Source organism: Ochotona curzoniae, unplaced genomic scaffold (assembly GCF_017591425.1).
Source record: "Ochotona curzoniae isolate NIBS_2020 unplaced genomic scaffold, NIBS_Ocur_1.0 scaffold_1037, whole genome shotgun sequence".
NCBI classification, from domain to species: domain Eukaryota; kingdom Metazoa; phylum Chordata; class Mammalia; order Lagomorpha; family Ochotonidae; genus Ochotona; species Ochotona curzoniae.
In genome coordinates this window covers 32,440,716-32,467,641 of record NW_024467083.1, presented here as the reverse complement: position 1 = coordinate 32,467,641, position 26,926 = coordinate 32,440,716, and the positions used below count along the sequence as shown (strand labels likewise).

Here is a 26,926-nt window from a genome sequence, read left to right as displayed (position 1 = left end):
GACATGAATCCCGACTTCCTAGTAAAAATCACATGGTTCCTTTGACAGTTTGACTGTTTCTGCTAAGAGACTGGAAAATGTTTCCATTTATAGGCCTGTACTGATGCTGACTGGAAATTATTGCAAATTTTTTTGGGAAACGTTTTTATTTGGTTTACAAGCCTTACATAGTAGACAAGGAACAATTAAATTGGGGGAAGTTCCTTTTTTTTTTTTTTTTAAGATTTATTCGTTTTTACTACAAAGGCAGATATACAGAGAGGAGGAGAGACGAGGAAGATCTTCCATCCAATGAGTCACTCCTCAAGTGACTGCAATGACCAGTTCTGTGCTGATCCAAAACCAGGAGCCAGGAGATCTTCCTCCAGGTCTCCCACACGGGTGCAGGGTCCCAAGGCTTTGGGCCGTCCTCAACTGCCTTCCCAGGCCACAAGCAGGGAGCTGGATTGGAAGTGGAGCAGCCAGGGGTAGAACCAGTGCCCATATGGGATCCCGGTGTGTTCAAGAGGCAAGGACTTTAGCCGCTAGGCCACTCCGCCAGACCCAAATTCCTTGGTTTTTAAAAAGGCTTTTCTGCTTTTTTTTTTCTTATTATTAAAAGATGTGTCCTCCAGTGTTTGACGTTGGCTTGTGGCCTTCCCACAGTTCTGAACAGGACGGAGGGGCCGCCCTGATGACGTCGCGCCTGTGGATTGGCCGGTGTCAGTGCTGAGGGCGGGGCCGTAGGTTGGCAGGGAACCTGAGCCCTGGTGGGCGCCATGATGGATGTAGGGACGCCAAACTTGGGACTCTTTCTGTGGCGGCCGCTTCACTGCTTCTTGTTGCTGTTGCTGGTTTGGCGTGGAACTCTGGCCAACAAACTGAACGTGCCTCAGGTGTTGCTACCCTTTGGCCGGGAGCCAGGGCGGGTGCCCTTCCCTCTGGAGGCACAGCGGGGCTGCTACACTTGGTGAGGGGTAGGAGATGTCCAGCCTGCCGGGCCCCTGACCAGTTCATTCTGAATAGGAGGGTTTACTGTGTCAGACCCCACTAGTATGCCGTCTGATAATCGTGTGGGGAGGAGGGCGTGTCAGTGAGGGGCAGGGGAGGCTGCCCTTGGATGTTCGAGTTGTGGGTTGATCATCGGGATCTGGGCTCTGATGGCGAAGGTGTACTTTTCACTGTGTGGGAGAAGGCGTGCTCCCTAGACTGCTGTGAGGGACTTCAGGGTGTGTGATAGGGCATTCCCAAGAGCTGAGCAAATTTCTTGAAGGGGCTGAAAGACTTGGGGTGTGAGGGTCTCACTGTGAGGAGGTACTGAAAACCAAACAATCAGCATTGCGTTAGTGAACTCACGCGGACAGCCTTCTGAAGTAAGGATTCCCATTGCATGAGGAAACAGACCCATGAACCATGCTGTGAAAACTTCGGAATATGAGGACTAGTGGATACAGAAGGGATGTCTGTCTGTGGTATAACAGGTGTCTTATACCCCTTCTCCCGATCAGAGTATTCATTTAAACTGATGAGAGCTGGGGGGCGGGGGGCTCCATTTCTGACCAAAGGTGGAAAGGCATAGTATTTTGGGGGTGAGAGAACCCATCAGTAAATTATATGGTTGCGTGAAACGTGAGGAAATCTGACGACAGTGAGCTTCCAAGATACCAGTGCATTCATGCTAAGCACATTTCCTCTTATCCCTTAAGGGAAGCAGTGAGGCTCAGGGTGTGAGCAGTTCATCTCCCAGTTTAGGAGGCCCTCTCAGGGAACTGGCCTGGTAACATGAGCCAGTGTGTGGTATTTCCTGAGAGGAGGATGCAAGGGCTCTGGTATGAAAGCTATTCCTTTCCACCTCCAGAAGTACTGCTTGTAATGTTTCAGTTGGATTCACAACTCATGATGGAGGTAACTTTTCCATCTTTGGTACCAACAGCTCAGCTTCTAGGATGAGAGAAAATTTATTTCTCAGAGCATGAGGAAGTCCTGCCTCATTGGAAACAGCATCATCCTGCTTTTGCACTCTAAGAACAATAACAGTGTCATGTAAACTATGGAGAGACAATATAACATGGGTGGAATTTTCCACAATAATATTTGTGGAAAAGGTTCTGATAAGCCTTTCCCACTGTATTGCATGTGTCCCTAAGCAGTGTTCCTACTTTAGAGTGTCATTAAACAGTGTGGCACTGGAACTGTAAGAGTCTGTTCCACCCTAAAGTGAACTTGAACCACATACATTTTAAACTTTCGAGCGCTTTGTTCTGGCAGGCATTCCACCCATCATGATGCAGTTACTGTCGAGCCTTTATATGAAAACGACACCCTGTGCTCTCGAAGAGCTGTACTCATTGCTGAATCTACCCAACCCATACGCCTCAGCAGTATTATTCTTGCTCGGGAAGTAGGTATGTGGAGAGTGAAGACTGTTAATATTCCATCTGCATTGGAGTACTCTGATTTCTTGTGTAGATGGTTAACACTGTGTCGACTTCCTGTACTCTAAGCCCCAATTACAGCTTACTTGGTTAACTTTTTTCTTTTTTTCTTTAAATTTTTTTTCAGTGTATCTAGCATCTGGCAGAGTACCTGATACCGTGCAGACTCTGATTGTTTGAAACCATAAAAGAGTCATTCACCTGGAACTAATTTAGGTGTTAAAGGTTGCGATGTGCCTGGAGTAAGGCAATTAAAAGAAAAAAAAGGCAGTATAGAAGAATAGAACTTCTCAGCATGCAATGCCAGTTAGTGTCACCAGCCACATATGGACACTTACTAGAAATGTAAATTTTCAGTTTCCAGCAGAATATCTGATTGTGCATCCAGGCTCTGAATCTTTTTTTTTTAATTAGGGCACTGGATCTTAACATTTAAAAAAAATATTCAAGTTTGAGAAGCACAATAGTGTATTTTAGTCTGGAGCTGTTCAGGAATTGCTATTTAGGGTGGCCTTGTGGGAAAATGGGTAAAGCTGTGCCTGTGATGCCAGCATCCCCATATGGTTGTTGCTTTGTATCTTGGCTGCTCCACTTCAAGACACATCCCTGCTAGAGATGTAGAATAAGTAATGGAACCGGCCCAAGTGCTTGGGCCCTGGCTATCCACGTGGCAGGCCTGGATAAAGCTCCTGGCTCCTGGCTAGAGCCTGGCTCACTGGGGAATGGATTAGCAGTTGGAAAATCTCTTCATCTCTCTCTCAGAAATTCTTTTAAAAACAAATCTTTGGGGCCCGGCACGATAGCCTAGTGGTTAAAGTCCTTGCCTTTCACATGCCGGGATCCCATATGGTCGCCGGTTCTAATCTCGGTGGCCCTGCTTCCCATCCAACTCCCTGCTTGTGGCCTGGAAAAGCAGTCAAGGATGGCCCAAAGCTTTGGGACCCTGCACCCCCATGGGAGACCCGGAAGAGCTCCTGGCTTCTGGCTTCGGATTGGCTCAGCTATAGCCATTTCAGTCACTTGGGGAGTGAATCATTGGGCGGAAGATCTCCGTCTCTCCTCCTCTCTGTATATCTGGATTTCTAATAAAAATAAAAAGATCTTTAAACAACAACAACAACAAAAATCGCTGGAAAAAAATATGGCTGTTTGTATCCCAATTACAGCAGGAATTTTTGTATCCCTGTGTTTTTGATACCTCATTGCCATTCTGATAAGATAAAAATGTCAGGCCTGGCGCGGTGGCGCAGTGGTTAATGTCCTCACCTTGCAGGCCCAGGATCCCATATGGGCGCCGGTTCTAATCCTGGCGGCCCTGCTTCCCATCCAGCTCCCTGCTTATGGCCTTGGAAAGCAGTGGAGGATGGCCCAAAGCCTTGGGACCCTGCACCTGCGCGGGAGACCTGGAAGAGGTTCCTGGCTTTGGATCGGCATAGCATTGGCCATTGCGCATGGGACGGAAGATCTTCCTCTCTGTCTCTCCTCTCTGTATATCCGCCTTTCCAATAAAAATAAAATAAATCTTTAAAAAAAAAGATAGAAATGTCTGAATGACTTAATAATTTTGGTGAGTGATTATAATGTGATTATGGAGAGTGTTTGGTATGCTATCTTTCAAAAAATTAAAGATGTCATCTGTTATAAAGAGGAAGGAAAAAATTGCCAATTTTTTTTTCACTTTTATTTGAATAGACTGACAGAGACAGAAGGTAGTATTGCTCCTGGTTCACTCCCTAAAAACTTGCAGATACCAGAGATGAACAGCCAAAGCTAGGAGCCAGGAACTCAGTCCATGTCTCCCATGCAAATGACAGAGACCCCCTCCCTTTTTTTCTTTCTTAATTAGTCTTGTACTATTCTGGTCCCTAGTAAAAACAAATATACAGGGGCCAGTATGCAGTGTAGTAGGCTAGGCTTCTGCCCTTCAGTACCTACGTCCCATGTGTGTGCTTTGTTTGAGTCCTGGCTTCTCCACTTCTGATCCAGCACTCTGCCTATAGCCTGGGAAGATAGAGGATGGCCCAAGGCCTTGGGACCCTGCATCCACATGGGAGATCCTGATCAGCTCAGCTCTGGCTGTTGCAGCCATTTGGAAAGTGAACCAGTAGAAGGAAGAACCTACTCTCTGTCTCTCCTGTCTGTACATTTCCCTTTCAAAATAATAAATAAACCTTAAAAAATTAGATTAAGAAAGCAATTTTAAATAAAAAATATGAAAAATTTAAAAGTAAAAATTATAATTAGACTGTAATTGCATTTTTTCCTTTTTTAGACTTACTTATTTTTATTGGAAAGTTATATCAGATTTACAGAGTGAAGGAGAGACAGAGAGATCTTTCATCCACTCATTCACTCCCCAAGTGGCTGCAACAGCCAGAGTTGAGCCAATCTGAAGCCAGGAGCCAGAAGCTTCTTTTGAGTCTCCCATGCAGGTGCAGATTCTCAAGGCTTTGGGCCGTCCTCAACTGCTTTCTCAGGCCATAAGCAGGAAGCTGGACCAGAAGTGGAGCAGCCGGGACATGAACTGGCACCCATATGGGATTCTGGTACTCTCAAGACAAGGATTTAGCCACTAAGCCATCATGTGAGCCCTGTGATTATTCTTAATTATAATACACTAACACAAAAACTAGGAAAAAATGGCAGATTTGACATTAAGTTTAGTTTTTTAAAAATTAATTTATTATTATTATTATTATTATTATTTGTTTTGGAAAGGCAGATGCAGAGAGAAGGAGCTATAGAAAGATCTTCCGTCTGTTGGTTCATTCCCCAACTGGCTGTAACGGCTGGAACCGATCTGATCCAAACCCAGAAGCCAGGAGCTTCTTCCAGGTCTCCCACATGGGTGCAGGGTCCCAAGGCTTTGGGGCCGTCCTCGACTGCTTTCCCAGGCCACAGGCAGGGAGCTGAATGGGAAGTGGAGCAGCTAGGACTTAAACTCGCACCCGTATGGGATCCTGGCACATGAAAGGCTAGGATTGAGCTACTAGGCTCTCCTGCGAGGCCCTTTCAGCTTAATTTCACGTGACTTATAGCAATACTTAAAAAAAAAGTTTTGGGCCCGGCGCGGTGGCGCAAGTGGTTAAAGGTCCTCGCCTTGCACGCCCGGGATCCCATATGGGCGCCGGTTCTGATCCCGGCAGCCCCGCTTCCCTTCCAGCTCCCTGCCTGTGGCCTGGGAAAGCAGTCGAGGATGGCCCAAAGCTTTGGGAACCTGCACCCGCGTGGGAGACCCAGAAGAGGCTCCTGGCTTCGGATGGGCATAGTATCGGCCCGTTGCGCTCACTTGGGGAGTGAATCATCGGACGGAAGATCTTCCTCTCTGTCTCTCCTCTCTGTATATCCGCCTTTCCAATGAAAAAATAATAATAATAATAATAATAAAAATAAATCTTTAAAAAAAAAGTTTTAAAAGCACCTTTTTGGTTATTTTAATTGAAAGAAAGGGAGACAGAAATCTTTCATCTGCTGATTAGTCTCCAAATATCACAACAGGCCAGGCTGGGCCAGACTGAAGCCAGAAGCTGGGAACCTCTCTGGGTCCTCCACATGGGTGACAGGGACCCTTGATTAGTCCCTGTAGCAGGGTGCTGGGATTGCCTGGGAAGCTGGGACTTGAAGCCAGGTACTCTGATACGGAATGTGGACATCCCAAGCAGTGTCCCTACCACTGTGCCCAGTGCCTGCCCTTGTATACCTTAACTTTCTCAATTTTAGCGTTAATGTAATTGTGTTCTTTGGCAATGGAGACCCCAATAATAAATGCCAGTCCAAATAACCTAGTAGGTAAATGCCCATCTCGATGGAAACAGGAAATCAAAAAAGAATCAAAGGATGTTTTTTTTTCCAGACACAATTTGTTCTTCATAACCATTGAAAAAGAAAAGCTTGTTTTTCAGAAAGTATTAGAGGTAATAGGATGATGAGGGGAAAAGATTATTTCAGTGAAATCAGGAAAGTGGAAAAATTAAAGCATGGTATACTATGTATGCATGTATATGTGTGTGATAAGGGTGAAATCTTAGAAGGAATCAAGGTCAGGTGGGGCTTATCTGCAAAGGGCATTTTCAAAGGAAAGAATATGCCTAAGAGAAATTATTCATGCATTTAACATGGAGTTGCCTACTAGCTAGAAAATGGTTTTTTTTAAAGATTTATTTCTTTATTGGAAAGTCAGACATACAGAGAAGAGGAAAGACAGAGAGGAAGAGCTTCCGTCCGATGATTCACTTCCCAAGTGAGCGCAACGGCCCAAGCTATGCTGATCTGAAGCCAGGATCCAGGAAATTTTTCCAGGTCTCCCACACCGGTGCAGGGTCCCTGGGCCGTCCTCGAGTGCTTTTCCAGGCCACAAGCATTGAGCTGGATGGGAAGTGGAGCTGCCGGGACCAGAACCGGTGCCCATATTGGATTTTGGCGCATTCAAGGCAAGGACTTTAGCCGCTAGGCCATGCCGGGCCCTTTTTTAATTTTTTCTTAAGATGTACTAATCTGTTTGAAAGGCAGAACAACAGAAAGAGGGAGTGAGGTCTCCCATCCCTAAATGCTTACAACAGTCAGGGCTGGGCAAGGACAAAGCACAGAGCCAGAAACCTGATCTCTCTCGTGGGTGACGGGGTCCAGGGGACTTGTGTGCTGCCTTCACCAGGAACATTAATTAACAGGAAGCTGGATCAGAAGTGGAGCAGCTGGGGCATGATGGACATGCCAATATGGGATACCAGTGTCGGAAGCACTCACTTAACCTGCTGCACCACAGCGCTGTTCCTCCTTTCATTTATATTTGTATTTACTTGAAAGGCAAAGAGAAGAGAGGGAGAGATAGGAGGCAGAGATCTCCCATCTACTGATTCATTCCCCAAATGGCTTCAACAGCAGTGCTACGCCAGATGCACCCAGGAGTAGTGGTTTCCCACGTGGGTAGCAGAGATGGGACTAATTCATCCAAAGTGTGCAGTACGAACAAGCTAAATTGGAAGCAGAGTGGGGATTCGAACCCTCAGTCAGATGTGGGATGCAGTTGACTCAAGCAGCATCTTATCTTAACTACTACATTGAATGGCCCAGCCCAGACAGTATCCATTCTTGAGTCCTACCAGTTGTGGTCTTTAAATATATTTTAGAGTAGTGAATCTAGTACCCCTTAGGTACTAACAATTTGAAGTTTTGGCATAATTATAAAGTTCACATGGAGAAGGAAAAAGGGTTTTGGATAACTGAGTGCTTTTAGTGGGAGAGAAGAATGGCTTAAGTTCTTAAAAAGAGAGCTTATTTGAAAGACAGATGTGAATCTTCCATCTATTGTTTCACTCCCCAAATGGCTGGACCAGGCCAGAAACAGGAGTTAGGAACTCCAGAATTCATTCAGTTCTCCCACATGGCAGGAACCCAAGCACTGGGGCAATCTTGTGCTACCATTTCAGGCGCATTAGAAGGAAGCAGGCTTGGAAGCAGAGCAGCTAATACTAAAACTGTCACTGCACTTGGGATGCTGATATCACAAGTGGTGACTTAATCTAATGTGCCACATGCTGGCTCTAGATAACTATTTTTTTTTTTTAAGATTTAAAAAAAATATTTATTTTTAAAGTATTTTTTAAAAAAGATTTATTTATTTTTATTACCAAGCCAGATATACAGAGAGGAGGAGGAGAGATAGAGAGGAAGATCTTCCGTCCGATATTTCACTCTCTAAGTGACCACAACGGCCAAGCTGAGCCAATCCAAAGCCAGGAGCCAGGAACTTCTTCCAGGTCTCCCACGCAGGGTCCCAAGGCTTTGGGCCTTCCTCAACTGCTTTCCCAGGCCACAGGCAGGGAGTTGGACGGGAAGTGGAGCTGCTGGGATTAGAACAGTCGCCCATATGGGATCTTGGCGCGTTTAAGGCGAGGACTTTAGCTGCTAGGCCATGTCGCTGGTCCCTAAAATATTTTTATTGGTTTTTTTTTTTTTTCATTATACAGTTTTGTAACTATAGGGCTTTTTTTTCCCCTTCCCATTTTTCCCACCACCACCTTTCTCCCATATTGTTACAAATGATATAGTCCTTCAGCTACAGTTGCAATTTCAACATTCTGCTGTTTACAAGTATCATGACATTTTAAGTATCGGTAATGGAAGAGACTCTAGTATCAAATTGTTAAGGTATGTGTAACAGTTTCATTGGTGATCCTTCTTTTATTCGGGAAATGCATACTTCTTTGTTCCTGGTTCTCTAGTCTTCATTATACAGTTCATTAATGGGAATGTATGTATACACTTTTTTTTCTTTTTAATTTTTTTAAGATGATTATTTTTATTTTTGATAAATTTTACATAGCCTATTAGGGTGCAAAAGGTCAAGGGCTATTGGAAGGTGCTTGAGACCATTATTTCCACACTCTTTTATTTTCCTTCCTGTATCTGGAGGAAGAGGAGAGAAAAGAGAAGAAGCCCCACCCAACCTCCCAATTGCCTCCATACCCTGGGATGGAAGACAGTCTCCTGACAACATCCCAGTGTCCCCGACATGGGGCATGCTCCAAGGGTCCTTGCCAGCAGGTGTTCTTAGAAGATTTTGTTATGTAGGCTTTTCTTACTGCAGTTAAGGGGAGCCACAGCAACATTCATACATACATAGACACATCATTCATCTGGACCAAATGGGATTTATCCTTGCAGTGCAGGGATGTTTTAACATATGCAAATCAATTAACATGACAGACCACATCAACGCAATGAATAATAATAAAAAGACCATCTCAATAGATGCAGAAAAAGTAATTAATAAAAGCCAACAGCACTTTATGCTAAAATCCCCGTGCAACATAGGTATAGAAAGGATATTCGACAACACAATCAAGGCAATATATGAAAGAATGCAGACATCATACAAACTAGGGAAAGGTTAGAGGGCCGACTGCAATGGCTCAATAGCTAAATCCTCACATTGCAAAAGCTGGGATCCCATATGGGCGCTGGTTCATGTCCTGGATGCTCCACTTCCCTTCCAGCTCCCTGCTTGTGGCCTGGGAAAGCAGTAGAGGACGATCCAAGGATCTTGCACTTGCCTGGAAGATCCGGAAGAAGCTCCTAGCTCCTGGCTCCTGTGTGTACATTGACTCAGCTCCAGCCATTGTTGCCATTTGGGGAGTGGATGGAAGATCTTTTCTCTCTGTCTCTCCTTCTCTCTGTAAATCTGTCTCTCCAATAAAAATAATTTTTTAAAAGGGGAAAATATTGGAAGTTTTTCCACTAAGATTTGGAACTAGACAGGGATGTCCACTATCATTACTGCTGTTCATTGTAGTATTGAAAGTCCTCACTAGAGCTGTCAGGCAAGAAAAAGAATAGAATTCAAATTGTAAAATAGGAAGTCAAACCAAAAGACTCAGTAAAGAGACTATTAAAACTCACAAGAGAATTGACAAGGTAGCAGGGTACAAAACCAATGAACATAAAGTAGTGGCCTCAGTATATACAAAGAATTCATGGCTGAGAAAGAACTTTGTATTTTTTCAGTTTTTATTTGAAAGTAGATTTACAGAAAGAGGAGAGACAAAGAGGGATCTTCCATTCAGTGGTTCATTCTCCCAGTGGCTACAATGACTAGCATTGGTCCAGGGCAAAGCCAGGATTCCTAGAGTTTCTTCCAGGTCTCCCACATGGGTACAGAGCCCAAGGATTCAAGCCATCCTCCACAGCTTTCCTATGTCATAAATGGGGAGCTGGATTGGAAGTGGAGCAGGTGGGACATGAATGGTTGCCCATAGGAGATGCCAGTACCACAGGTGGAAGCGTTAGCCTACTATGCCACAATATGGTCTGTTGTTTTATTTTATTTTTTTTAAGTTTTTATTTATTCAGAAATGTGACAGAAAGAAACAGAGACACTTCTCATCCATTTAATCACTTCCTAAATGACTATTGACTGGGATTGGCCAAGCTGAAGCCCAAAGTCTAGAATTCTATCTCGGTCTTGTATGATGAAAAGAGTCCAAGTACTTGAACGATTTTCTGCTGCTTTCCCAGGCATGTTAGCAGGGAGCTGGTTTGGAAGTGGAGCAGCTGGGACTCAGATCTGCTCTGATATGGGATGCTGGTACCTTAACCTGCCTTACCACAATGCTGGCCCACAAAGTACTTTTTGTACTGTGTTCCATACATGTGAGTGTTCCGAAAATAGGTGCTGATAATTGGCATAGTAGGTCAGATGCCACTTGGCCTGGCTGCAACCTATGTGAAAGAGTCAGTTTTACATCTAGCCCTGCTTCCATTTCCAGCTTCCTGGTGATGTATTCCTTGGTGATGGAAACTCTCCACCTTTGGTGCCAGCATTTCATATGGGTACTGGTTCAAGTCCTGGCTGCTCTACTTCTGATCCAATTCCCTGATTATAGCCTGGGGAAGCAGTAGAGGATGGCCCAAGTACTTAGGACCTTGTTCCTGCATAGGAGACCTGGAAGAAGCTCATGGCTTCTGTTTTCAGAGCTGCTCAACTCTGACCAATGTGATCATTTCAGGAGTGAACCAGTAGACGGAATATTTCTATCTGTGTCTCCCCACTCTTTGCTTATCAAATAAAATAAATCTTTAAGTAATAGTAATAATTCTAGATTTAAAGAAGTGGTACAAAGATAGTACAAGAGTTCCCATAGACCTGGCATCCACTTTCCCCTAATATTCCATTAATCTTTTATTCCTGCATAGTTGTTTTAAAAAATATTTATTTATTTTTAAATTATTAAAAAGGATTTATTTTTATGAGAAAGGCAGATATACAGAGAAAAGACAGAGAGGAAGATCTTCCATCCATTAGTTCATTCCCCAAGCAACAACAATGGCCAGAGCTGAGTCAGTCTGAAGCCAGGAGCCCAGAGCCTCTTCCAGTTCTCCCACACAGGTGCAGGGTTCCAATGCTTTGGTCTGTCCTCTACTGCTTTCCTAGGTCACAGGCAGGGAAATGGAGCAGCCAGGACCAAAGCTAGCACCCGTCTGGGATCCTGGCACATGCAAGGCCAAGACTTTAGCTACTAGGCTACTGCGTCAGCCCCTTTTTATTTATTTATTTTTATTTGAAAGGCAGATTTACAGACAGAAGGAGAGAGAGAAAAAGATCTTCCATCTATTGGTTCACTCCCCAAGTGCCCACAATAGTCAGAGCTGAACCAATCCAAAGCCAGGATCTAAGAGCCTCCTCTGGGTTTCCCACAGAAGTATAGGGTCCCAAGGCTTTTGGCCATCCTCTACTGCTTTCCCAGGCCATAAGCAGGATGTGAAGCAGCTGGGACATGAACTGGCACCCATATGGATCCTGAGGGGTATGCAAGTTGAGAATTTTAGACACCGAGCCATTACGCAGGGCCTGGAGCCTAAGGACATGAGCTATCCTTTGTTATTTCCTCAGACTATGGGCAGGGAGCTGGACTGGAAGTGGGGCAGGCAGAACTGCAACTGATGTGCTTCCTTACGGGATGCCAGGACTGCAGGCCAAAGCTTAGTCTATTACACTATGGTGCTGGCCCCAAGGTTTTCTTTAAAATATGAAAGATGAAATAATGTATTACATTACAGGAATATGCATGTGAGGAGTGTCCAAAACAGTTAATGGAAAATGAACACTATCTTTTTTAAAAAGTATTTATTTGAAAGAGTAACAGCCATTTGGAGGGTAAACCAATAGATGGACAATCACTGTCTCTCTCTCTATGTATCTCTGGCTTTCAAATAAATAAATAAATAAATATATCTCCCTTTCTAAAGTGATAAATTGGTTTTATTTTGGATGATGTTTACACATTTGAGAGGGATGCATGCCCACTGATTAGGGTGGGGAGGTTGGAGAGGGTCATGGAATGGAGGAAAGTAGACGAGACAATTGTTTCCAATCTCCAATCTCCTTTTTCCTCCTTTACCTGGAGAAAGTGGGGACGGAAGAGGAGAGGGCCACTCCTAGCAGACCAACTGCATCAGTACCCAGGGATGGGGATGCACCCGGTCTCATCCCAGGGTTCCTGGTGGGGAGCATGTTCCGAGGGTGCTGCTCAAGTGGTTTTGATGGTTCTGAGAGATGCTGTTGATTTTGTTGCTCCAAAGTTGAGGAAATCCTTCCAACGTCCAAAGACTGACACAGTCCACCTTAGTTTTTCTTTTTAAGCAAGTATTGTAGAGGACAGCTGTTTGGTGCAGCAATTGAAACACTGTGTGGGACATGCATATCCTGATTTGGAATGTTTGCACTTGACTCTTCATGGTGCTCCTGATTCCACCTGCCTGCCAGACACCGTGGGAGGCCATTTTTCATGGTCACTGCCATCCATGTGGAGTTTCTATTTGCTGTCTTTGGTTCAACCCAGTTCTTGAGAACATTCAGGGATTAAGGTGGGAGAGTGTGTCTGTCTCTCTCTGACCTGCTCTCTCTCCAGTATTTGTGTCCCTGCTAGTCATGTGGGGGACAAGGTGAAGATCCAGATTCCTGCCTTGAGTCTGACACAGTCAGGGCTGTTGCCAGCGTTTGGATGATGAACCAGCAGTAGAAGGAAGATACTCTTTCTGTCTTTATATGATTCTGCCATTTAAATAAATAGATAACTTAAAAAAAAAAAAGATACAGTGGGTCCATCATGGTAGTCTAGCAGGTCAAGTCCTCACCTTGCTCACGTCGGGATCCCATAAGGCTGCTGGTTCGAGTCCCGGCTGCTCTGCTTCCCATCCAGCTCCCCGCTTGTGGCCTGGGAAAGCAGTTAAGGATGGCCAGCGCAAGGCCTTGGGATCCTGCATCCACATGGGATATCCAGGGGAACGTCCTAGCTCTTGGCTTCGGATTGGCTCAGCTCTAGCCATTGCAGTCAATTAGAGAGTGAATCAGCATACAGAAAATTTTTCTCTATGTCTGTCCTGCTCTCTGTATGTATTACTTTCCAATAAAAGTAAATAAATCTTTTTTTAAAGGGTAGCAGTACAAAGCAATTTTTATTTGCATTTTACTTCAATTAGTATTTCTGAATTTCACTGCGGATTTATTGACAAGAGCTCTGGTTGTTCTAGAACACTGGTTGTATCTATTATAGTGAGCTCGAGTGTTTTTTCTGATGGTCCAGAGAGGAAAATATTGAAAAGAAAGAGAGACATTATTGATGGCACCAATGTATGGCTGTCACATTTGCTTTCCTAAGTAAACACATTTACATTTTTTTATTTTAATTTTTTCATTTTATTTGAAAGGCAGAGAAGGTATCTTCATCTGCTGATGGTTCACTCTCCACTTTATTATTTTTTTTTTAAAGATTTATTTTTATTATTTTTTCATTGGAAAGGCAGATATACAGAGAGGAGAGACAGAGAGGAAGATCTTCCGTCCGATGATTCACTCCCCAAGTGAGCGCAACGGGCCGATACTATGCCGATCCGAAGCCAGGAGCCTCTTCCGGGTCTCCCACGCGGGTGCAGGGTCCCAAAGCTTTGGGCCGTCCTCGACTGCTTTCCCGGGCCACAGGCAGGGAGCTGGAAGGGAAGGGGGGCTTCCGGGATTAGAACCGGCGCCCATATGGGATCCCGGGCGTGCAAGGCGAGGACCTTTAACCACTTGCGCCACCGCGCCGGACCCCACTTTATTATTTTTTAAAAGATTTATTTTATTTTATATGAAAGTCAGATGTACAGAGAGGAGGAGAGACAGAGAGGAAGATCTTCCGTCCGATGATTCACTCCCCAAGTGACTGCAGCGGCCAGTGCTGCACCGATCCAAAGCCAGGACCCAGGAACTTCTTCCAGGTCTCCCACGCAGGTACAGGGTCCCAAAGCCTTGTGCTGTCCTCGACTGCTTTCTCAGGCCACAAGCAGGGAGCTGGATGGGAAGTGGAGCTGCTGGGATTAGAATAGGCACCCACATGGGATCCTGGCGTTCAAGACGAGGACTTTAGCCGCTAGGCCATGCCGCTGGGCCCCACTCTCCACTTTTGACAGCAGCCAAAGGGCTCAACCAGACTGTAACTAGGAATTAGGAATCCCATCCAGCTTTCCCGCATGGGTGTCAGGGTGTAGACCCTGGCTCCTGGCTTTGTCCTAGCCTACATGTGTTGTGGCCATTTAGGGAATGAGTAGCACATGAATGATCTCTCTCTGTCTGCCTTTCAAATATATACGTGTGTGTGTGCATGCATACATGTATATAATATATACATAAAATCATGCATACACATGTAAATGTATATGAATGGATTTTTAAAAATAGAGAATTAGTGACTTCTCATTATGCTGTTGTTTTTTTCTACAGGTAAAAGCAGTTGTCTTGTTTTTCATTTTGTAATTTTTACAGTAAGCACTGAGTGAGAGATTTAATAAATTCATAACCTGTTAAATTAAGTACTCAGTTTTTGGATTCATTGTAGTGACTGACCATGAACTACGCTGTGATGTTAAAGTTGATGTGATAAACAGTATTGAAATTGTGTCTCGGACCCGGGAACTCTATGTGGATGATTCACCGCTGGAACTGATAGTGAGAGCGTTGGATGCTGAAGGTAAGAGCTTCAGAGGATTCAATACAATGAACCCAAAGAAAGTAATACTCTCCTTCTTGGAATCAATTATTTGAGTAAGAAAATAGCTGGGAAATAGCACTCATTTTCTCAGATTTCAGGTAGAACAGGAATTAATTCTGAGTAAAATTTAATATATATTAGTCAAAAATTTAATATAAGTGATGCTGTCTTGTGAAATTTTCCTACTATTATTGTTGTCTCTGAACTTAAATATCCAAATTCTGCTACTGAGGTTCTGTTGCTAGCCCCTGGATCAACAATTAAGAATATATTTTGGGGCCCAGCGGCATGGCCTAGTGGCTAAGGTCCTCGCCTTGAACGCGCCAGGATCCCATATGGGTGCTGGTTCTAATCCCAGCAGCTCCACTTCCCATCCAGCTCCCTGCTTATGGCCTGGGAAAGCAGTGGAAGATGGCCCAAAGCCTTGGGACCCTGCACCTGTGTGGGAGACCTGGAAGAAGTTCCTGGATCTTGGCTTCGGATCGGCACAGCACTGGCCGTTGTGGTCACTTGGGGAGTGAATCATCGGACGGAAGATCTTCCTCTCTGTCTCTCCTCCTCTCTGTACATCTGACTTTCCAATAAATAAATAAATCTTAAAAAAAACAAAACAAAAAAAGAACATATTTTGGCATCTCTTGCAAGCTCTATTCAGTTGATTAACTTTGTTTGTAGTTAAGAGGATCAAGTGAAGACCTGTGAAGCCTCCTAAATTTAGACTAATTTTATATTATTTTGAATATATTATGTAAAATAGTATTTAAAGCAGTTAGATTTATTTCCACTTTCTTTGTAAACAAGTGAAGTCTAATATTTTAAATGTGAAGCATTAACTGGCTTTTACCAAAAAAAAATGTTTTTTAAGATTTATTTATTTTTATTGGAAAGTCAGATATATATAGAGGAGGAGAGACAGAGAGAAAGATCTTCTGTCTGATGATTCACTCCTCAAGAGGCTATAATGACAGAAGCTGAGCCAATCCGAAACCAGGAGCTTCTTCCGGGTCTCCCACGTGGGTGCAGGGTCCCAAGGCTTTGGGCCACCCTTGACTGCTTTCCCAGGCCACAGGCAGGGAGCTGGATGGGAAGCAGGGCAGCCGGGATTAGAACCAGTGCCCATATGGGATCCTGGCGTATGCAAGGTGAGGACCCCAGCTGCTAGACCACCATGTGGGGCTCATGAATTGGTTTTTATAAAAATTTGAAGGAAGCTAGAGTAAAGATGTTTGTCAGACATCAGGTAGACATCAGATTGCCTTTTATGTAGAAAGGAACAAAGAATGTGGCAGAATTTTTATGACCAGAAGTTAGTCAGGAAATGAATCCTTTGTACTTTCAAAAAGTTCATGCGGCAGCATTGATTCTGTTTGTTTAGGGAGTCTTCCTTATGTCTTTTGTTTGTTTGTTTGTTCATTAATGAGAGTGCTTCTGTTTGTTACTGAAAGCAACCTAGAAATAATCTGGTTAAGTTTCCCTTTCTTGTAGAAGACACCCGACTGGTTTTGAGTATGTGTTTCTGTCTCGTCTACTTTTGGCTTGCTCTACAGGAAACACTTTCAGCAGCTTGGCAGGGATGACGTTTGAGTGGAGCATTGCCCAGGATAACGAGTCAGCAAGAGAACAGCTGTCTAGCAAAATTAGGTAAACCTGAAACCCAACGAATTGTCTGGGTTTGTTTGGAGAAGACACTTGCCATTGGATGGTGCACCGAGCAGCGACTTTGTGTGTGGCATTTAATAACCAGTTGCTTCACCAGGGGAAATGTCTGATAGGATGCATATGGCATGAATGTAGGTCCTTTGGTGAAGCTTAGTGGGAGCCACTGTGAAGAAGTCCGGGGAAGCAGAAACACACAACCTGAGCCAGGTGCATCTCCTGGCTGTTTCGTTACTCAAGCTTATCTGCACTTGCTGAAACGGAGTGAGCAGTATACAAAGCTTTGTCTTAAGCATCAAGATAGAACTCAGACAATTCAAATGTTAGTGCCAGAACAGCTTTAGCCATTAAGTACTTCTTACAGTCCTTGTGGGGAAAGTTTTTTTTAGTGTTTACAATCTAAAGATGTTATTCTCTTAGGAATTTCAGAAGCTCTGCTCAAAACAAATCTTATTTTATATCTTTAGGATTCTGAAATACTCTGAAGCAGAATATTCTCCTCCAGCTTATATAGTTGAGATGGAAAAAGAAGAGAGGCAAGGAGATATGATTTTGGTATCTGGGATGAGAACCGGAGCTGCTATTGTAAAAGTTCGAATTTTTGAACCATTCTATAAGGTTTGTGCCATTAACTTCCATCTAATAGCCTTGCTTATAGAAAATACAGTTTATGATATGCATCTATAGAAGATCTCTTACTTGACGTGATTCTTGGCAATAGTTGGTCATGTAATTGAAGAAGTAACGAAGTAGGTTAGCACAAAAAAATGTTTATCTTTCTTAAACATTTTGTTACATAATTAGAATTACAAATATGATTGATAGCTTTTCTTAAACTACATAGCTGCATTTTATTCAGTAATTCTTTATTGTAAGCCCAAGGCCTTGCTTCACCCACAAGTTCCTTGATGAGAAATATACATACTGTGTGTTGCATAAACCACAGTTTCTACTTTCATTTTCCTTGATAGTTAAGTAAAAATTTAGAATGTATGAAGCAGATTGTATTCTTCAAGGGTTTTATTTTCCACCAGTCTTTTGTATTTTTTTGTGTATACCTAATTTGATAGCACAAGATAGCTTCAACAAGTTAATGAAAAATGGAATTAAAATTAAATATTACAGGGCAGGTGTTTAGCCAACAGTTGAAACACACAAGGACAGTGTTGGAGGACTGGGATTTGAATTCTGACTCCAGCCTCCTGCTGAGGCCAACCGTGGGAAGCAGTAGTGAAAGCCTGATGAGCTGACTTGCATTCCTGGCTGCTCCCATCTGGAGAGTCTTGGCCGTTGCAGGTACCTGAGGAGTGAGCTAGCAGATGGAAGTTAGCTTGAAACCCCCTTGATATGCATGGATTTCAAAAATATTTTCCATCAAAGTGAACTTATCTCTGCATTTCATTTTCCATGAACTTTTTGAAGTACCATCATATTAGAAGCTCACCTTTAATCTTTTCAAAATATTTACAATTTTTAGGAACTATAATTCTTTTCACATCCATAATTGTAGTTTTGATGTGATTATAATTACAAGTTCAACTGGCATAAATAAGTTTGAGAAAAAATGTCTTTTGGTAAGCATTTAATTCAAGAGGCAGAAATACTAACATGTCTGCATGCTACAGAGCATCCTGCCAACCCTGTGTTAGGTAAGTCCTCACAAGAATCAATATATTCAACAGGAGTGGAAAGTAACTTAATCTGGCACATCTGCTAACTTAAGGTTTGTTAAAATTTTTTAAAAGTGTACAGTGAGGTCTTATTTCTCATTTTACCTTATTTGCCTGTTTAATTTACCTATTTCTCCTTTAGAGTTTTTATTTTCTATTTTTATATATAGTTTTAGAGATTTATTTGTTTATTTATTTATATTGGAAAGGCAGAGTTCCAGAGAGGAAAGACAAGAGAAAGTTCTTCCATCCACTGGTTCACTCCCCAAATGGTCACAGTGGCCAGAACTGAATGGATCTGAAGCCAGGAACAGTGGCCTCCTCTGGGTCTCTCTCTCATGGGTGTAAGTTCCCAAGGCTTTGGTCCGTCCTTGACTGCTTCCCCAGGGCATCAGGAGGAAGCTGAATGGGAAGTGGAACAGCCAGAACACAAGTTGGCGCCTATATGGGATGCTAGTGCTTTGCAGGTGGAGAATTAGCCTTTGAACCACTGCACTGGCCCCAAGAGTTTTTATTTTCTATTCTTTTTTTTTAATATTAAGAGAATTTTTAAAGATTCACTTCTTTTTTTTCCCCATTGGAAAGGCAGATATGCAGAGAAAAGGAGATACAGAGAGAAAGATTTTCTGTCCGCTGGTCCTTTGGTCTGCTGGTTTACTTTCCAAGTGACCACAGTGGCCAGAGCTGAGTCCGTCTGAAGCCAGGATCTAGGAGCTTCCTCTGGTTTCCCATGCAGGTACAGGATCCCAAGGCCTTGGGCCATCTTCTATTGCTTTCCCAGGCCATAAGTAGGAAGCTGGAAGGGAAGTAGAGCAGCCAGGACATGAACTGGTGCCCATATGGGATCCCAGTGCATACAAGGCAAGGATTTAGCCACTAGACTATTACACGAGGCTCCTGTTTTCTATTTTTAATCTGAGTGAACTAGAAACTTAAGAAGTGACTTAGAAAGTTTATATAGTATTTAGATTAATGATCACTTCTTAAGGTTAACCGAAGTTATAACTTATTTAGGAAACATTTATGTTAAAAATGTTTTATCTTTTAGAAAGTAAAAGATTTAAGTAAGAATGGTGTCCCTGAGAAGTTTGTGTAATGGAAACTGTTTCTTTCCCTATCTCTTTTAGAAAGTGACAGCAGCATTGATACGCCTGCTTGTTTTGGAGAATATATTTCTTATACCTTCCCATGATATTTATCTCTTGGTAGGGGCTTTTATTAAATATCAGGTTGCAAAAATGGTTCAGGGGAAAATGACAGGTAAGGTGATTATGTTTTCTTGCGACTTACCTTCCCCAAATCCTTTCTGCTGGCAACAAAGCAAGTGATTCCAAGTTGCATGTGAAAAATACGTATTTATGTTTTAGAATTTTGAGAGACAGCATTTCTTACTTGTTGTGCTTAAACTAATACTGGACAGAGATAGTCCGTGTATCTTCGATTAGCAGGTTAGTGGCACAGGTAAACTTCAGAATTAGCTTCAGTGTTCATAGGCATCTGGACTCTCTTCTTTTTTTAAGTATTTATTTATTTATTATTTGAAAGGCAGAGTTATGAATAAAAGCAGACACCTCCTTCCGTGTCTCCCGCCTGGGCACAGCAATCCAGGAGCCTCCTCTGCCGTCTTCCCAGGCCATGAACAGGGAGCTGCATGGGAAGTGGAGCATCCACGACTCAAACCAGCACTAATATGGAATGCTGGCACCACAGGCAGAGGCTTACTGTGAACTAACACACTAGCCCCTGCATTCTCCAGTAAAACAACAGCAATTTACTAATTTTTATAGGACAAGTGAAAATAGTTTACCAGAGAAATTTGTTTTTATTTTTACTTAAAAAAAATTTTTTTTTACCAGAGAAATTGGAACATTGCAGTTACCTTTGCAAATGTTCTTTCCTATTTTGAAGATTTGTAATTATCTTGTTTTTATTTATGTATTTGAAATTCACACACATACACACACAGAACAGGAGCCAGAGAGACCGTCTAACTCCCTTCGTCCATACCCCAAATAGTCAAAACTCCATCTGGGTCTTTCGCATGGGTGAAATGGGACCAAGTACTTGGACTATCTTCTGTTACTTTACCAGACATGTTAGCAGGGACTTAGACAGAAAGTAGAGCAGCTGGGGCTCGAACTGGTGCTCTCACCGAGGGGTGTAGTGTCACAAGCAGCAGCTTAACTTACTATGCTACAGTGACAGACTCCCAGACGTAACTAGTTTTATTTTTTTTTTTTAAAGATTTAGGGCCCGGCGCGGTGGCGCAAGTGGTTAAAGGTCCTCGCCTTGCACCCCCGGGATCCCATATGGGCGCCCCCGCCGGTTCTAATCCCGGCAGCTCCGCTTCCCTTCCAGCTCCCTGCCTGTGGCCTGGGAAAGCAGTCAAGGACGGCCCAAAGCTTTGGGACCCTGCACCCGTGTGGGAGACCCAGAAGAGGCTCCTGGCTCCGGATCGGCATAGTATCGGCCCGTTGCGCTCACTTGGGGAGTGAATCATCGGACGGAAGATCTTCCTCTCTGTCTCTCCTCTCTGTATATCCGCCTTTCCAATGAAAAAAATAATAAAAATAAATCTTTAAAAAAAAAAAAGATTTATTTATTTTTATTGGAAAGACAGAAATACAGAGATAAAGATCTTCCATCCACTAGTTTACTCCCCAAGTGGCTGCAGTGGCCGGAGCTGAGCTGATCCAAAACCAGGAGCCAGGAACTTCTTTCAGATCTGCCATGTGGGTGCAGGGTCCCAAGGCCTTGCGCTGGCCTTGACTGCTTTCCCAGGCCACAGGCAGGGAGCTGGATGAAAACTGGAGCAGCCAGGATTAGAACTGGCACCCATAAGGGATCCTGGCATGTGCCAGGCAAGGACTTTAGCCACTAGGCTACCATGCCAGGCCCTTAACTAGTTTTTAAGAACAAAAACAGTATTAACAATAAACACGTGCTAAAAATGGCCACACGTAGAAATTCATTCTACCAGGAAAGAAATTAGAAGCCAGTCATAATCTTATTTTAGACTGCTTCCTAATCTTCCTCTTATAGTCTAACAACACACCATTACATCTTATGTATCTTTCATATCTTACAGAGGTGAAATTTCCCCTGGAACATTATACACTGGAATTGCAAGACCATCGAGTTGCCCAAAATGGATCTGTTTCTGAGAAAGTGGCTTTATTGGATGAGAAAACAGCCATAGTCACTGCCTCCCAGCTGGGCCAAACTAATCTGGTCTTTGTCCATAAAAGTATCCTTTTGTATCCTGTATCCTTTTGTGCAAGTTTTAGTTGTCAGTCTTTCAGCATGTTAGTCATGTTCTTCCATAAAATAATTAAGACTGATTACAATACCACCACACTGTTTTTCTGTGGGTTCAATTTTCAACAAAGAACTATTAATTGTTTTTGTCATAAAATTTCTGAAAAAAAAAGGTGGATAGTGAAAATAAAGTAGATGGAGCTTGGGACCTTTTCATTTCAATGCTATTTGCAACCACTATCTATTATGATTTGGAAACTGGGGAAAATGAAACTTGAAGAAACACATGAAACTTCTATTTAACTTATTTTTTTCAATTTTTACATAGTGATTGAGAAAATGTAGTGCTGTCTGCAAGTAGATGGTTAGTATTTTTATAATTGAGTTGGCAGTAATTTAAAAACTTCAGCAAACTTTTTCTGTTAGGAATGAACAAAGAACAGCCTGTAGAGGTCAATGACAATTTAAATTCTCTATGAAACTGATTCAGACTGCATTTCTCAGTATTTGATTTGTAAATATTTCCTGGTCTTTGAATATTTGGAATTCATTCAGCAAGTGGCTGTGATAATGCTGCTCCTTTGTTCTGGGGCTTGCTGTTTCAGCCAGGGTTATTCGGGAAGTGTGCTCTGAGAAGGTGACACTGGGGCAGTGAGCCGTGCGTGTGTATCTGGGTGAAAGAGCTCCGGCAGAGGAAGTAGCCACTGCAGAGTTTGTGAAGCAGGGACAAGTTTGGCATGTTTCACAGAAGGAAGTCAGTGAGGCTGAAGTGCAGTAAAAGCACAAGAGATAATAGAGGACCGGAGGGTTAGATTATGTAAGGTTTAGCAGGTTAATTCTCAAGAAGATTTAGGCTTGAAGGAGACTATTTCTTCTACAGTAGGATTAGCTGTCTGTATTGTCTGTGTAACTCAGATTAAGGAGTTGTTTGCTGTTTAGTCATTTTGAAGTGCCTGGGACTTCTGTCAACAAATTCAGTATAACAACCATAAGTTATTCAGTATTTTGTGAGCACTAGGTCGGTGTCAGGCATTTTCTTGAATTCCACAGATGAACTTAAATAATCCCTCCCCCTCCTCATATATACAGTTCATATTGTAATTTATTTCAAAACAACATGCTAAAAATATTATATTTGCCCATTTTTGTGTCTTTATTGAGGACATGAATGGCGACTGTCATTTGGATTGACACCTGGCATAGCAGCCTAGTGGCACTGTTCATTGAGATGGGGAACTGCCACAGAAGGAACGCATTGGAGGGAAAAGCTACTGAGCTCACTTTTTTCACACATTAACCTAAAGGTTCTCTGAGACAGATATCCAAGCCAAAATGTCGCACGATGCATCTGGAGAAGAAAGAGTCACAGTGAAGGCAGATATTTGCAAGTTACCTGCTTAGGGATAAAAGACAGCAGTAGCTGTGGTAGACCAAATTACCTGGGGAGAGGTCATAGAATGAGTAGAATTGGTTAAGACTAAAACATATAATACCAGCTTTTTATTAAAGATTTATTTATTTTTATTGCACAGTCAGATATATAGAGAGAGGAAGAGAGACAGAGAGGAAGATCATCCGTCCGATGATTCACTCCCCAAGTGATCAGAATGGCGAGAACTGAGCCAATCTGAAATCCAAAGCCAGGAGCTCTTCCGGGTCCCCCACACGGGTGCAGGGTCCCAAAGCTTTGGGCTGTCCTCGACTGCTTTCCCAGGCCACAAGCAAGGAGCTGGATGGGAAGCAGAGCTGCCGGGAGTAGGACCAGCGCCCATATGGGATCCTGGTGCATTCAAGGCGAGGACTTTAGCTGCTATGCCAGCATGGCGGGCCTGAGATGCAAAAATCTTAACTATTAGATTTAACACCTGCTTCTGGTTGTAGCATATTTTGAGAGAGAAACATCTTATTAGTTAAATTTTTTATATATCCCTATCCAATTAATTAATATTTGTGCCAAAATGTAATTGAAAGGTGTAGTGTACATGGCATGGAAATGATCTAGAAGTATCTTTGACAGCTAAGAGAAAATGTTCTGACATTGAAGATTTGCTGGAGATAAAGAGAACCAACAAGTAATTTTGAAACTGCTTACACAGCCTTGGGCATGCGGTCATTGCTTCCTTGTCAACCTTCAGCACCAGTGCTTACCCCTTCAGTCCAAAGTTTCGTCCTCAGAGTGTCACCCTTTCTCCTGCTTTCTATACATTCCTTTGTAAAAATGTGGGCAATGTGTTCTGCTGCTAAATAGGTACATATTTTTAAAAGATTTATTTATTTGAAAGGCAGAGTTACATAGAGAAGGGAGAGACAGAGAAAGATCTTCCATTCACTGTTTCACTTCCAAAATAGCAGTAATAAGGCTAGGCCAGGCTGAAATTGAGAGCTTCATGTGGGTCGTCCACATGAGTTCAGGGACCCAAACACTTGTGCCATCTTCTTTTGCCTTCCTGGGCCATTAGCAGAGTTGGATTGGAAGTAGAGCAACTGACATAAACACCTGTAAGGGATGCCTGCTAGTCAGTGACTTTAACCACCACAACCCAATGCCAGCTCCTAACTAAATGGATCTTAAAAGTGCAAAGTATGGGGCCCTAGTGGCTAAAGTCCTCACCTTGCATGTGCCAGGATCCCATATGGGTGCTGGTTCTAATCCTGGCAGCCCTACTTCCCATCCAGCTCCTTGCTTGTGGTCTGGGAAAGCAGTCAAGGATGGCCCAAAGCTTTGGGACCCTGCACCCATGTGGGAGAGACATGGAAGAGGCTCCTGGCTTTGAATTGGTGCAGCTCTGGCTGTTTAAGCCACTTGGGAAGTTAATCATCGGATGGAAGATCTTCCTCTCTGTCTCTCTTCCTCTCTCTATATATCTGACTTTCCAATAAAAAAAATCTTTAAAAATGAAAAGTACAATGCATGATCTTTTTTTTCCCTAGTCCAGTTTTTTCAAATTTGAGATTCCAGAATAGCTGAGTCTTTCAAGTACTGGAAATATACACAAAAGTTGTAGCTTTTAATGTATAAATTTTTGGTTATAGGTTTGTTCAATTTTTCTTCAAAACTCACTTTTATTTTCAGACATCTTCAGCTCATGTAATTTCCTTAAGCAAAAATTAAGATGTCTATATGCGATCTGTGTCCGGACTCCCGAATTGTACCATATATGTTGTAGAGCCAGGATTTTTAGGTATTTTATTTATTTAAATTATTTTTAAATGTATTCATGTTTCTTATTTGAAAGGCAAATTAGACAGAGAGAGGTCCTCCATCTTCTAGCTCACTCCCTAAATGCCTGAAGCCAGATACCAGAAACTCGATGTAGGTCTCCAACATGGGTGGCAGACATGACATGCTGCCTCTTAGGGCCTGCATTAGCAGGAAGCCAAGTTGAGGATAGAATCCAGGTACTCCAATAACAAAGAAATATCTTAAACACCAAGACAAATGCACACTCCTTTAGATCTTTTTTACACAGTGATTTTTTTTAAGAAGTTGAACATTTTAAACCATTTCTCAAAATTAGGTGTTAACAGCTAGAATGTCTGTGCATTATTCATTTTGAGACTTAATTCTGAATTCAGTTTTACTTTACTGTATATTACCAGTTGTTTATTCTTGTCAACTATTATTTGCATGAGTGAACCATCTTGAAATAGATGGAAGAGATATGAAAATCCTTGCAGAATAGTCTTAAAGGAAAAAGAATGTTGCTGTCCATAAGCTGTGTAAAACTGATTCTGGCTGAAAGAAGTTACCATCTTCTCTGACACATTAGGAATGAACCAAATTATGCTTTGTTCTTGTCTAGAAATATAAGTCAGAGCCTTCCTTTACACCTGAGGTGTGCTAAGTTAGCCAAGACTTTTTTTGGAACCCCAAATTATTTTGCAAATTGAGAGAAGAAACCAAAAGATCTCATTAGATCTCCATCCACTAGTAAATTTTACTGTCTGAATAGCTTCACTGTAAAGAACTGTTGGCCTCTTCCAATGTTTTTGCTTATCGGTTTGTGTATAGGTTTCACTGTCCAACCTGGAAACCGCTGGAGTCTAGAGGTGGGACAGGTGTATGTCATCACAGTGGAAGTGTTTGATCAAAGCAGCACCAAGGTCTATACTTCAGATGTGAGTCTCTTTTGTGTTTTTCTAGCTCTTTGTACAACCTCTTCCATGTGCCCTCTTTCTGGTTAGGAAGCCCTGACTCTTCCTTTGCTTCCATATTTCCCCTTTAAAACGCAAGTTGATTTTTTTAGGGTTATCATTAGTAAATCTTTCTGTCCTGGAGGAATGCAAAGCCAGAAGTAAAAGACACAGTTCAGTTAGAATAACAGCAGAGCTGAAGAGAGGACCAGTGTCAGTCTTTGGAAGAAGGCCTCGTTCCACAGCTTCACTGCAGAGGCGGTAACAAAGTTTTGTGGCAGTGAGGGTAGTACTGTGAGCATCAGGTGTGAAATGCACTCTTTTGCCATGGTCCTATTTCTGTCAACTTATGGAATGGCAAAATTTGCAGAAGCTTGGACTCTTATCATTCTGGATGCTTGCCATTAATGGGTCTTTCAAAGACTTATACCATTTTAAAATTATGTCTTTCCCATTTTGAATTTTCATGAGGCAGAGCAGAGATTTTCTTTTCATTTATCTCCTAACTGCATGAACAGTTTTATATACGCTTCTGTGATTAAAATGGCTTTAAGGGAAGAATATGTCTTGAGGCTTGTGTTGTTGTTGGGCTGATTTTCAGAATCTCAGAATTACATACGACTTTCCAAAGGAGTACTTTGAAGAGCAACTAACCACGGCGAATGGATCTTACCATGTAGTAAAAGCCGTGAAGGATGGTGCTGTGGTGATCAACGCATCCCTGGCTTCCATCATTTACCAGGTAGGCAGGAAAAGGATGGGCTTTGTGTCCGGGAAACACAGAAGACACAAAAGGCAGACTGACTTGCAGATTTGCGAGTAGATGTAACCAAGATCTTAAAGTTCACTGAAAATATATATTGCAATACAACTGTACTTGTATTTCCAAAAAATTTTACACCAAAATAAATTTGTCTTTTAGTTTATTTTCCCATAAACTAATTTTTCTTTTAATTTATTTATTTTACTTGAAAGAGTTACAGAGAGAGGGAGAGACAGAGAGATCTTCCATTTTCTGGTTCACTCCCCAAATGGCCACAATGTCCAGAGCTGGACTAATTTAAAGCTGGAAGCCAGGAACTTCTTCTGGGTCTCTCACATGGGTGCAGGGGCCCAAGAGTTTGGACCATCCTCTGCTGTTTTCCTAGGCCATTAGCAGGGAGCTGAATTGGAAATGAGGCAGTTGGGACTTGAATCAGTGCCCACATGGGATGCTGGCATCACAGACAGAGGGAAACTTAGCTTGCTATGCCACTGCCCTGGCCCCTGA

The 26,926-nt window shown here is 42.7% G+C and overlaps 1 protein-coding gene across 2 annotated transcripts in view; it reads left to right on the top strand.

Annotated features, from left to right (window-relative positions):
• Positions 1-541: 541 nt before the first annotated feature.
• NUP210L (nucleoporin 210 like) overlaps positions 542-26,926 on the top strand; it is a 107,256-nt gene continuing 80,871 nt past the window's right edge. For both annotated transcript variants that reach the window (XM_040998940.1, XM_040998939.1), the window contains exons 1-10: positions 542-949; positions 2,248-2,384; positions 14,786-14,917; positions 16,486-16,579; positions 17,062-17,212; positions 19,392-19,524; positions 21,353-21,511; positions 24,636-24,704; positions 25,535-25,641; positions 26,258-26,398. In XM_040998940.1, coding sequence (XP_040854874.1) covers positions 759-949; positions 2,248-2,384; positions 14,786-14,917; positions 16,486-16,579; positions 17,062-17,212; positions 19,392-19,524; positions 21,353-21,511; positions 24,636-24,704; positions 25,535-25,641; positions 26,258-26,398 — 1,314 coding nt within the window. In that variant the 5' untranslated portion in view covers positions 542-758. The remainder of the gene's footprint in view (positions 950-2,247; positions 2,385-14,785; positions 14,918-16,485; positions 16,580-17,061; positions 17,213-19,391; positions 19,525-21,352; positions 21,512-24,635; positions 24,705-25,534; positions 25,642-26,257; positions 26,399-26,926) is intronic.